This window comes from Falco biarmicus, chromosome 4 (genome assembly GCF_023638135.1).
Source record: "Falco biarmicus isolate bFalBia1 chromosome 4, bFalBia1.pri, whole genome shotgun sequence".
Classification (NCBI taxonomy): Eukaryota; Metazoa; Chordata; class Aves; order Falconiformes; family Falconidae; genus Falco; species Falco biarmicus.
The window spans coordinates 95,361,241-95,373,891 of NC_079291.1; the positions used below are offsets into that span (position 1 = coordinate 95,361,241).

The window sequence follows — 12,651 nt, forward strand, 5'->3', positions numbered from 1 at the left end:
ATAATGTAAACACACTTGGTTAAGTTGATCTGTCACATGCCTGGTGCAATGTCCCTGAATTAGGAGCACGCATTAGCGAGGATGGGATGCTGACTGTGGTTTGTCCTGCTGCTAGAATCCATCACTAGTGTATTTTAACATCAAAGTGCTTTGCATAGATATCTCTCTACCATAAGGGTTAACGTGGCAAGAGTTTTGAAGGGCTCAGTTTTTTCTTTACATGTTTTTACCTCCTAACACAAAGAGTGTTTGCATGTGCACGAGCAGAAGGAGCGAGGCAGTGAAGGGGCTCTCTAAGGTTTCACTGCTGGTAGCTTCTACAGAGTTAAGGATTTTGTTAAAATGCAAAGGTGAAATGAAGAACTGCAATGGCATGAATTCTGTTTATAGTATCAGGATGCCCAGAAGAGTGAGCAAATCTTAACTGGATTACTGCACCGCAAATAGTAAGAGAAGACAAGTAGCAGGGGCAGGCAGCATCCTAGCACATCAGCACTGGAAAACTAATGACAGTTGGTGTCTAATAAGCTTGAGAGGAGAAAATCGGGCCGTGTCCCGCATGGTCAGATGGGAACTGTTCTAACCACTTTTTGAGTGGCATCATGGAAAGTCTTGGAGCTGGAAGGATCAGCAGGTGATACAAGAGACGTCAATGAGATGGCCCCGCTGCCATCTTCCTTTTACAACTGTTGTACTAGCATTGGAGTTTGCTAGCGCAATGCAAACACTGCATGTGCTCCTAGTAAGTGATGTTTTTGCAGTCTAGGGTACTGCTCAGGAGTGAGATGATTTCTTGTAGGAAGTAAAGTATGTGTTGAGATTTTTTTTTTTCCTTTTCCATTGCTGCATTGTGGATGGCAGTATTGCCAACAGTGGTGAGCTTTCAATTTGTGTGTGTGACAGCACATCACAGGAGTTAATTGTCATGGTTTGTCTGCAGAGAAATATTAAACCTGATTGCACAGAGCTATAAACATGTGTGACTGCAGGGAATTTTCTTGGTGCTGGTATGAGTCTGGCTACCTGGAGGTGGGCAAAGTGAATCTGTTCAACTTGTGCAATGAGTTAAGCATAATTGCAGTTGACATCATGCACAAGTGAAATCCAGTGATATTTCATTCCTTCAAACCTAATCCCTTCTTTATCTTGTCGTCTTTTGAGTCAACATGAGTCTTGCAAATCTTGTTTGTGACACCCCGTGAAGCGTACTTTAAGAGTACCCCGAACACTGTGGATTAGCCCCAGTGTGGAAGAAGAAACAGCATAGCTGCATCTGTATGGTGCCCCCCTCGATTTACAAGCCATGGTGGGAAGCCTTGTGTATGAACTTGGGTTCAATATTATACTACGTTGCTAAATGGAAAGAAACCATTTTAATATCTTGTGTGTATTAATGTCTTGTATGTTGTGAAGGGTAGTGCAGGAACCTCCGTTTCCAGAATCTGATGAATAGTAGGTTTTTTTGAGGTTATCAGTTAATCTGTTGTAATGAATGCTCTTCATTATGTGCCTCTCCTCGTTAATCAGAAGGGATTTTTACTCCTCTTTATCAAGTCAGGGCAAGTGTATATTACCTTTTCCTCTGTACCGCTTATGATAAAATGCGTATCCAGATTGGTTTGTGAAATATCTGCATAAATATTTCATTGCATGTGCAACCACGCATTCATATGCTGTGCTTTCTGAGCTCCAACATCTGATGATTATTCAATACATGAAAAAAATCTAAAATATAGTTTAATCTCTTTTTATTTATACTTCTCAGTAGAAATTCCCCTTTTCAATGTAATAATGTGTTTATGACATTAATGACCATGACAGTTTAGACCAAGGCAATTAATCACTGCTACATGCTACAGAAACAGTAGACTCAGGATCAAGTTCTCTGAGTAGAGATGTGAAACTTGCACCTTCCGTAAATGAGAACCCACGTGACAGAGGGGAATTTGTACCCTGGTTTGGATCTTTTACCTGTGCTTCTGTAAGAAACAAAGCCCAAACAAAACACAAACGCCCCCCCAATTTCCTACTCTGTTTCTTTCCTACAGGTTGAAGCAATACTTGTGAACATATTTGGTGGGATCGTGAACTGTGCCATTATAGCCAATGGTATTACCAAAGCCTGCCGAGAGCTTGAGCTGAAAGTACCTCTGGTGGTCAGGCTGGAAGGTGAGTGCTAATGGTTTCAGACAAAAGTCATTCCTCAGGTGCACAGTAATCCACTTTGGCTTTCTTCAGTCTCTAAACTCTAAACAGATTAGTCCCACACAATAAGAATGTGTCCAATTTTTCATCCATAGCATGACCTGAAGTCAGTAAACTCTTTCCTTACATATTTCTGTATTTCTGGTCCCTGGTGGTACTTGAAGCAATGAAATTTTGCAGTGAAAGCTTTATGATTTTGCTTGTAAGACTTGCAATTCAAATAGAAATTATTTTGATGCAAGTTTCTGTTTACTGGAAGTTATTTCTTTTTCAAATGATTGTTTTATTGAATGCAATTCCATTACTGCTAAACCTGCAGCAACACAGAGTTTTCTTAAATTTACTCCAATACCATAATTAAAAGAAAGATCTTAGAAATAGTATTTGTGAGAGAGAGATTCCCGTGACATGTTCTTCTGCCGAAATACCCAATCTAGTTAAAATCCATTAAAAAACAGATTTGGTAATTGTAAGGAATACTTTGGGGTTTTAGTACATCCAGCATTGTTAAATTGGAAACAAAAAAGTAATAGAGAGGTAAGGAACAGTGCTTTTGGGCATTTACTGGGTTTGATGTAATGGCAGTGGATATGGAGTTCTGTCTAATTTCTTAAAAGTGCCCTGAAGGGGGAAAGGAGATTCTTCTTCTGCCATTGAACAAAAAAGTGCTTTGATTGAAATCAGCACACAACCCTGGTAAGCTTTAAACGTTTATTTTTTTTGCTAAGTAGGTTTGGAAAAAAGAGGTTTTTCTGGGTTGTTTTGATTTTGGTTGTTTGGTTTTTTTAAGGCCTATTTTTGATTTATTATCAAATTATAATTAAATCAATTATTGATTTAATTTAAATCAATATTCGTGTTTGTGTGTGTGCAAATAACATGAAATGTCCCATCACTTAGCAATGGTGATGAAAGGAGGAAATGCATCCCTTTATGTGCCTGAGACACAGAACAAAGGTGAATTTTAACACTAGGATGGAGGCGGGAGGGAAAAATAATCTGAGTACATCAGACTTTTTCCTGTTCAAAAAATAAAGTCACCAGTAGTCATGAAGATACCGATTGCCCATGAAGCCTGTTGGTTAGGGGGCTGCTTGTTTCACCTTCCATGAGAAAGCAGGGTTTTCCCATTCCTCCTCACACGATCCATAGTTCGCATCAGTGGAGACCACAGCCTGTGACATGCAATTTTGTCCTGTAGAAGTTCTGTGCGCATTTCACTGCAGGGTTTGAATGCTTTCCAGAGTGTGTTCTTGGTTTGACATGGGTAAACTTTTGCTGTGGTAAGTGCAGGAAAATTTAAATACTCTAAAATGGATTTTAGAAACAAATTGTGAGGATTATCTTTGGGTGATGCAGCACCACTAAACACCTTAAGAGAGTAGGTAGATAGTTTAATATGGATGAAGGAGAGACTGATGGATGTGGGATAGAAGCAGTAAAGTTTCATAATATAAAATCTCATTGTTTATCAGCTCTAGGCAATGTTGTGAAGCTTTTCCTGTCTGTCATAGCTGGGAAGAAGTTTATCTGTCAGATCTGCAAGACTTCTCATCTATTGTTAGCTGTTATTTTTTTAAGTGAAGATATTGGAAAAGCCGTTAGATTTCCTCATGAACAAGATAGTTGCAAATTGTTTCTATTGCAGTATTTGAAAATGGTATAAGAGAAACAAGAAGATCAACTTGCTCATTTTAAACTGGAGTCTGCTAGGTCTGCCACTGGGTTTTCTTGACCTTTCTTCAGTACTTTTGATACTTCCACGATTTTACACAGTAAGGGTGATTTTTTTTTATTTTTTTTTTTTAATGTGACTTCTGGGAGATTGCAAGAGGCAAAGCAGTCCCTGGGCTGAATGAGGAGAGTCCCAGTGCTACTGCACTGGGGGGTTTGTCTGGAAGAGTAGCTGTGGAGCAGGAGTGCTGCTGCCTGGGGCTGCAGAAAGCCCTGCAGAGGTATCTGCATGGTGCCTGTTCCTCTTGTGCCTGTGACCTTTGAGTCGTGTGCTGCTTCATCCACTGAGACTGAAGCTGAATCTTCAGTGTCAAACATAGATTTTAATGCAAACATCTTTTGTGACCATCTTCCCGTGATTGCTCTACTCTTTACTAAGTTTGCAATAATAGAATCATAGAATCATTTAGGGTGGAAAAGACCTTTAAGATCAAGTCCAACCATTAACCCAGGACTGCCAAGCCCACTGCTAAACCATGTCCCTAAGCACCACATCTACACATTTTTTAAATGCGTCCAGGGATGGTGATTCCACCACCTCCCTGGGCAGCCTGTTCCAGTGCTTCAGCACCCTTTCAGTGAAGAAATTTTTCCTAATCCCCAATCTAAACCTCCGCTGGCACAACTGCTTCTCCTAGTTGCTGACTCCAGAGACAGCAATACTACATTTTGTTTAGGAAACTCTGTCCCAGAATAATACAGCAAACTCCCACTTTTCAATAATATTTATCTCAGAAGTTTTTTTCATTCCTTTTCTCATTCCTAGTGTTACCCATCGGTTCATCCTAAACAAAGAGTCATGATGTTTACAGCCTTCAGATGTTGTACTTAAAAACTGTTAGCTCGTAACTTCTGCTTTCTCTGCCTCCTTAATCACCCAACTATAGCAAAATACATGTATATATACACATATTTGGTTCTTTTAATCTTTCCTCAGAAATCAATCCCTCTGGATCCTTCAATCATCTTTTTTGTTCTTCTTTGGACTCACACCGGGTTATCTAAACATATGAGGATTTTAAATTAATAATGAGTAGTGTGGAAGTAATAAGGCTACACAAGACTCTTTAAAACATCACTGATAACATTTTACACTTCAGAAGGAGCAAAAGGGACAAGCACTTTTTTGGATTTCCATTTTGAACGTTTTTCCAACAGAAGGTTCATGATTATTCCCATAAATCTAACAGATTTGTGACCTGCACTTTAAAGACTCTTTGCCTGCACGTACTGTATCACAAATGTCTTGATGACTAGAGTTTTAATCAGTCAAATCTGTCTTGATTTAGCAGGATTCTGTGGACAAATCTTTGTTCTCAGTTGTATAATAATTACAAGCTGTTTTACCAGTGGATAAAGAAAGGATTACTACCCTCTTTGAAAATAGTAACTTTATAATTACATGTATTTCCTTGCCTTATTGGTGAAAAAAAATCACCAGCTGAGATGCAGGATTATTGTTTAAAAGGCTCGTGAACAAATGGAGAAACTACATATTCCAGATTTTGTCTTTTGTAGATGTAGAAAACTAACTTCGGCTAGTTCTAAGCAGGACTTTTTTCCCCTTTAAAATGTAAGGTACATCGGTTAAGTTTTGTGAAAACTAACTATGAGTTCTGAATGGAAGTCAAACCTCGTTTCTAATTTATGTAACTCTGTTAGATGAAAAGAGGAAAAAATAAAAAATAATTGTGAATTGGATATCCTCTTCCTATGCTGGAAACTTTACATTGTCTCTCAACAAATGAATTCTGTGCTTCTCTGTTCATAGGACAAGAAGAATTGGGAGGAATTAGAACTACTTAATATGTTGAAACACAGCTAGAAGCAAATTGGCTTTTATTCAAATGCCTGAATCCAGAATTTCCTATTATATTTTTCAGCCATGTGATTTGTGACCTTCTGTGTTCTTCAAAATCAATTTTTTTTAATATATTCAGCAATCTTTTACACACAAGTGAAGTTTTTCTCCAGCCTGTGTGTTTTGCTCACAAATATGGTTTATTACGTACATCTATGATTTTTAGTAAACCAAATTGCCTGTCAAGAGAGAAGACTGGGGTATTGCAAAGTCACACTTAAAACTCCATTCATATCAACCTCTTCAGACATCCTGTGTTTAAACATTCAGTACAAATTTAAATGCGTCTTTCCAGTTAGGATGTAAACATGAGGCAGAGGAAAAGATTAGAATATTCTTTGGGAAAAGTTTAAGACAGAAAAGGGTAAATGAGGTGGACAGAATAGAAAGTGTTTGTCTCTTAGAACTAGGCAGTGAAAGAAATTTAATTTATTCTTGACTGCAGAGCCAACAGCTACGAGATGTGTAAGCCACCAAAACTTCATAGGTTCCCTAGCTAAAGATGATTAAGTTAGTCTTACCACTAGCCAAACCTTAAATGAAATGTTGTTGACTGAAGGTTAGCTAGTGATGAGCTTCAAACCTTGTCCCGTACTCTCCAGTACCTCTGTCTTTGAGAACTGGAGAGGCTATGAGTTTCCAGCTTGTGGGCTAGCAATGACATAACCTGGATCCATGCTGGGGGGGGTGGGGGTGCGGAATTTGGCACTTAACGTGCTCATCAGTGTAGCATATCAAACCTGAAGCAGCGCTATTGATAATGTAATGTGGTCACATCAATAATAATTTTCAGACATCATATTGTGAAATATTTTGTTAGAGCAGAATGTTTGAGGTAGATCAGATTATTTTTTTATGTTAGTGTTCTGTTTGTGAGGATATACTTAATGTGTCTTCTCCCCTTATGTCTTATTTATCTGAAAAGGTAGACATGGCGTTGCAGAATGTTACATACTCTCCAGCCATGAGCACTGGACAGTGGCAACAGGGCAAGTGACTAATTGAACATTATCAAAATCCTTTTGGAGTATGATTGAGGTGTTTTATTTGTTTGTTTTCATTCAACCTATGCAGTCCTCTTGACTAATTTGTAACGATGCATGCTAATATAATCTCACAGTTTATAGAAATGTGCTTAGATAGAATATTTATCACTAGGATTTTTAGGTAATGAGTTGAATAGATTCACTTTGCTAGTGGTAGCAGAGATTTCAAGGCAACAGAAGTGTAAATGTGAGAGATTGCATGTACACAGACAGAGGTGGTTTCAGAACCCAGGTTTCAGAAGGTGGATATTTATATTAAAAAGTCTGAAGGTATATGCTGATAAAATTACATCTTTTCTGTTTTTCCATGAAGTGTCATTGACAGTAATATGCATCAAAAGGAAAAAAACTTCTTTTTGTCATTAGAAAGCCATTCCCTTAATAGAGTTCAGTTTAAAAATACCCAAACAAACAAACAAAGAAAACCCCAGCGACAATGACAGCCCCGTGTCCTTCAGTCCTGTGTATTTTCACCGTGTCTCAGCTGGCTCTAGGTGAAGGGCAGGTTATTGTGATAGCCTGTGTATGGGATTCTGTTTACAGTTCTCTGACACCATCCAGTGGCAGGAGGTTAATGTTAGAATAGTGGAATTATTTATTTGTTTATTTTAATATCTACTGCAATAAGATGATACCTGTTGTAGATTCTTAAATATTTCCAGTGTTTTCGGAGCATTTAATTTTAAAACTCTTACCCCTGCTTTCATCAGGATCTCACTGTAATTTCTGTATTTTCCACAATAGGATAAAAATCTATAATTTAAAAAAAAAAAAAAAAGAAAATTATAACAAAGGAAATGCTTGCTGAAAAATATGTTTAGTTGTATGGGCTGCCTATAAAACAATATTTTATTTTAAAAAGTGTAACCTTATTCTTTTGACTGCAGTGAGATATTTTTCATGTTTCATATTTTTATTTGCCTGCATAATCTTATCCCTCCCTTCTTAGTGAACTGTGTTTTCTATTGATTTTGTAATGCATGTTAGACAAGTGGTGTGTAGAGCAATCAATGCAGCGCAGAACAGATCCAATGTATTGTTCCCACTCTGACCTGTTAGTAAATTAATAATGGCCACTTAGTGAAGAGCAAAAGTTAGTTTTAAATATGTGGTTATCACAAACAGCACAATATTTTTCCGTGTGGGAAAACTTCCAGGGAAATTTTTCTCTTTCCATTTTTTTCTTTTCACCACATTTTGTCTTGTAGAATCCTGTTTGAGAGATCAGTACAATCTTGACTGTTTTAAATGTTTATCACACTTGTATCTAAATAATAGATAAAGCCTTCGAGACTTATGGGAATCGCTATAGAAATGTGAGGAACTTAACAGAGACGAGTACCTTTGTAATGCCTTCTGACTTCCCTGCACAGTTCTGTACAGGCAATTAGCAGCTTCCACATTACGTTATATGGGATGGTTTAAAACAAACAAAGAAAATTGTGCTCTTTTCTGCCCATAATATTCTTTTTTTCTGTAGGAAGAGTCCTGTACAGTTTTAGATGTTACTATGCAACCAAATCACCCTTCTGTCAGAGATTTCAAATGTCTTTGACCTTCCTACACGAGTCCCACAGTGTGTCCTCTGCATATTGATGGGAAGCATGACCTCTTCTTCCAGTGCTTTTAAACAGCTAGCAGATGGGGTCCCACATTCCTCTTCCAGACACCTGCCTCTCCTATCACAGAGTGCTGGGGCCTGCTGCGACAGCGATGTCTTTGGTCTTTTTTCAGTGCCAGGAGTGGGATTCCCAACTTGAGTGCACTGATGAAACAGACTTTTGAATTTCTCTACTTCTGCTGTACAGTTTCAGACATTTTATATAAAGTCAGCCAAAAACCCCAAATCACCCTTTTAAATGAGCATTCTGGAAGTGTCACAGTAAAGAGTGTGCTCCTTGCTTGGTTAATAATTAAGGGTATAATTAGTGTATAGCTCCAAATATAATTAAAATTCATTTTGCTGAGTCTACGAATTACAAAGTAATTAAGCATTTTGGCATAGCAAATGAACAAGGAACTCGATCTGGAGGAGAGGGGGTAGAGTTGATCCCAAAAAAGATCAGCTCAGGATCTTGTGCTTGTGACTAGTGCATGGTCCCGAAGTGTGGAGTCCACTTCCTCGGTAGGATACCTGTCCCCAGGCTCTTCTCTGCTACAAAGCATATCAGCGATCAAAACTGTCACTTGGCTTTGGTGGAGAAAGCTCTGGAGAATTCACATTTTCTGTTTGTCTTTGTTTTCTGAAAAGAATGAGCTGGAGTAAATGGGAAGGCGATTCACTTGTCTTCTATATGAGTGTGAACAGCAGGGAAAATGTACTTTCCTGAAATATCTTCTTTAATTTTGGATTTTTTTTCTTTTACTGTGCATGTAGTCTATTGACTGAATTTGAGCTTTTTACATACAAAGCGGAGCACTTGTACTGTATAGCTGTAGAGCCTCCTTTGGTGTGGGAGAATTTAGTGCAGCAGCAGAGGAGGGAACGGTGCTGTGCTGAATGCTTCACAGATCACTGTGCTCCCCCTTTTTAGCAGAAATGCAAAATAAGCATGTTCAAGAGCAGCTCAAAACCAGAAGGATTTTCAGGATTACCCAAATCTTTGTCTTTCATAGCCCGTTTTGCAGCTTTCAGTTAACATGGGCAAATTGCAGTTATTGTTGATTCACTGACTGCTGATCAGCTGCAGCTGATTGTTGCTAATAAATGAGTTAAAGCTTCTGAGTGTCTTGAAGGCCTGATACATGATCCGCTATCCACTGCTCTTGTTGGATGTCCCCGCGGACTCTGGTGGATGTTGAATTAACCCTCTAATCTTCACAAAGCCCCTGTTGTGGATGCAGGTGCTATTATCAGATTGCATTGTCAGTCAAAGTTGTTGTTGAAATTGAGTTCCTTCTTCTCAGCTGTCTAAACTACTCATTGAATCTGTGTTAAACTGAAATGATGTGTAGTTTGAAGCATAACTACTTTTATAGGGATTTAATAGGAGATGCTCATTTATTCATTAATATTAATTACTAATTATAGTCAGTGGTTTTTTTTAGGAACAAATGTTCATGAAGCCCAGCGTATTCTGAATGAAAGTGGACTCCCCATCACGTCTGCAAATAACCTTGAGGATGCAGCAAAGAAGGCAGTGGCTAGTGTGGCAAAAAAATAATGTGAACATTATTCTCATGGAAAGCACGTGTGTTTCACAAGATGTTGTTCCTTTTTTTATTTCAGAGAGGATTAGTAGAGTTTTTCTCAGCAATCATCAGTGTCGGTCGACTTAATTTGCCATACGTGACAAACTCAGGCCACAGGCTTGCAAATTAGGCTTCAGAAATTTTGCAGCTACGTTCTTGAAAAGTTTGTATGTTTTCATCTAATTTTGGTAATTTTGTTACTCAGAATTGTAATAAGTAATATTTCTCTTCATAAAGCTCTTTTTCTGCTTTTCTTCTAGAATTGTAACTGATAAGCTCATGATAAGATACAACAATTAATAATTGAGTTATTTCAGCAGGACTGTTCATTAATCAAACACACGTAGTTCACCTATTTCACAGTAGTTTGGTTCTTTTTTTATATATCGTAAAGACTCAGCAAACTAATAATGAGTTTATATTTTTATGGACTTCTACACAAATGTAAAAAATTGTGCTTACAATATCTATTTTTATTCAAATGAATAATGTTTATTTTCTTTTTTAGAAATCACACATTTTGCCTTAAGATGATTTTTTTTTAGATGCCAAAGTATACCTCACAATAGGAAAGGGATTGAATAGTTGGTAGTGAAAGGACCTTCCATTCTTACACTGTGCCTGTAAGCTGGTGAAATGTGATTCTTTTTATTTTCTGGGTTTGGAAATGAGGTGCAGTATTTCTAGGTGTAACAGTGCCGTAGAGAGAGCTTGAGGAGGATGTGTCTGCCAGTAAGAAAATGGCTGCTAACTTTTTAAAATAACCTCTTTCATAAGTATGTCACTGCTGTGAGGTTTAAAAATAAAATGTGAACCTGAAGCAGTTTTCTGTAAGGAGCATGGAGTATTCTTCAATTGATTTAACTTCCAAAAAACATTTCTGATTTATTGGGAATAGAACACAAATGAACTTTTCCATTTTTAAAGTATTTGATTTCTCAGGCATCAGTAAAAACATGTACAAGAAAGAAAAAGTAAGTTTCAGTACTCAAATATTGAACAAGATTTATTTTGATTATATATTCTTTTGTAACAGTCAAAATTCAAGCTGTTATTTACACAGATCATTCGTTCCGGGAACAGAAGACAATACCAAATGGCTTGTGTAACTAAAGAACTCGGTACAAATCTCGCTCAGCCCAGGAATTGCATGCTGAAAATCATCAATAAATTTGAACAGTGAACAAATGAGTGGATATTATGACCTGATCTTGTAAATGGGCAGAGAGGTAAAAATTTGTCTAATAAATTCTTAATTGTGATTTTTTTGAGCGGCTCTAATCAATACCGTGTTCTACTTAGAAAAACGTAAATAAATTTTTCTTGACATTTCCATTAAAACTGTTACATTCGAAATAAATTATCTGCACTAATCTCTGCCTCTTGACACAAATAGTATAGATAGGTTGCTATCATCAGTTACTGTAGGTTTTTTCTTCTCCATTCCTTTCTCTGCATATTGCTCAAGGAAAAAATGTATGACCATTAGAACAGCAATAAATATGCCGCTAGGTATGTACTTATTGACTGAATGAAGGAGAAGGGTGCCGTTAGCAGTTCCTGTGAAGGTGCATAGAAGCACGCTGCTTTGGAGGAAGAAGTGTTTACCTCACCACAATGAATAAAGAAGTCACACTCTATATACTTTAATACTGGAAATAGAAGAATTCTGTGGAAGAACTGTTTATGCAATGTTGTCGCACACTGTGTATCTAACTTCTGGTCTCAAAATCATTCGTTGTGTGTGTACATGATTATTCTGTAAAGATTAATGCTCTGTACACAGTTTCATCAAATAAACGTAAAAATAAACCCATTTAATGACTATCCTTTCTGTAAAACAGAAGATTGTTTAATTTGTCTATTGTATTCTGTGTTCTTCCGTTCAGCATTTTGTTACAGGTGGGTGAAATCGAATGCATAGAAATTTAGTTTCAATTGGGAAATGTTGGTATACTCTTAGATATGTGCTTTTTATCTGAAAAAGTAGATCTTTTTATCTTTATATATATCTTTTCTTTTATGTAGACTAATGACAGTACATACAGGTTTTATTCCTCTTAAGCCATATACAGACTAGGACAGTATAATTTTTAATTTTCCGCTGTCATATGGAAAATTTCATAAGCTCTGGGTTTCTGTTTTTGAACGTTTGGTGTTTCACTTGCACTGAGGCACTGTTCACTGTCTGTAACCAGAGGCGCTCTGCTGGTGCTCTGCTTGCTTGGTGTGGCGTTGCAGACTGGTTTGTTTTTGTTTGCATGGGTCATTTCTCTGTGTATGGAAACGTGTAAGGTTGGGTTTGGTCTCCCTTGGAAAGGCATTTTAGTTCCATTTCCTGTGATTTTTAGCTGTTACAAATTGCAAGTAAATGCAGTGCCTAGAAGGGATGCTTTTGTCTTTGCTCAATCATGCAGAGACGCAACCTGGCAAGAGTGCGGTTTGCTGTCCTCAGCAGCTGGCTGCCCGGTGGCTGCCCCTGCTCAGCAGGGCTGGATGCAAGCTCCGCTCCAGCCGGCCTTTTATAGCTTAAACCCAGCGGGCACATACGTGAGAGCTGCCCCTCCCACGGGAAGCGAACAGCGGTGTAAGCAGTGGGTAAGTTCCAGCAAA

At 37.8% G+C, this 12,651-nt stretch overlaps 1 protein-coding gene across 1 annotated transcript in view; it reads left to right on the forward strand.

The window, feature by feature from the left end:
* SUCLG2 (succinate-CoA ligase GDP-forming subunit beta) overlaps positions 1-11,854 on the forward strand; it is a 131,707-nt gene extending 119,853 nt beyond the window's left edge. Inside the window, exons 10-11 of the mRNA XM_056335399.1 lie at positions 2,049-2,169; positions 9,895-11,854. Coding sequence (XP_056191374.1) covers positions 2,049-2,169; positions 9,895-10,010 — 237 coding nt within the window. The 3' untranslated portion in view covers positions 10,011-11,854. The remainder of the gene's footprint in view (positions 1-2,048; positions 2,170-9,894) is intronic.
* The last annotated feature ends 797 nt before the right edge of the window (positions 11,855-12,651 follow it).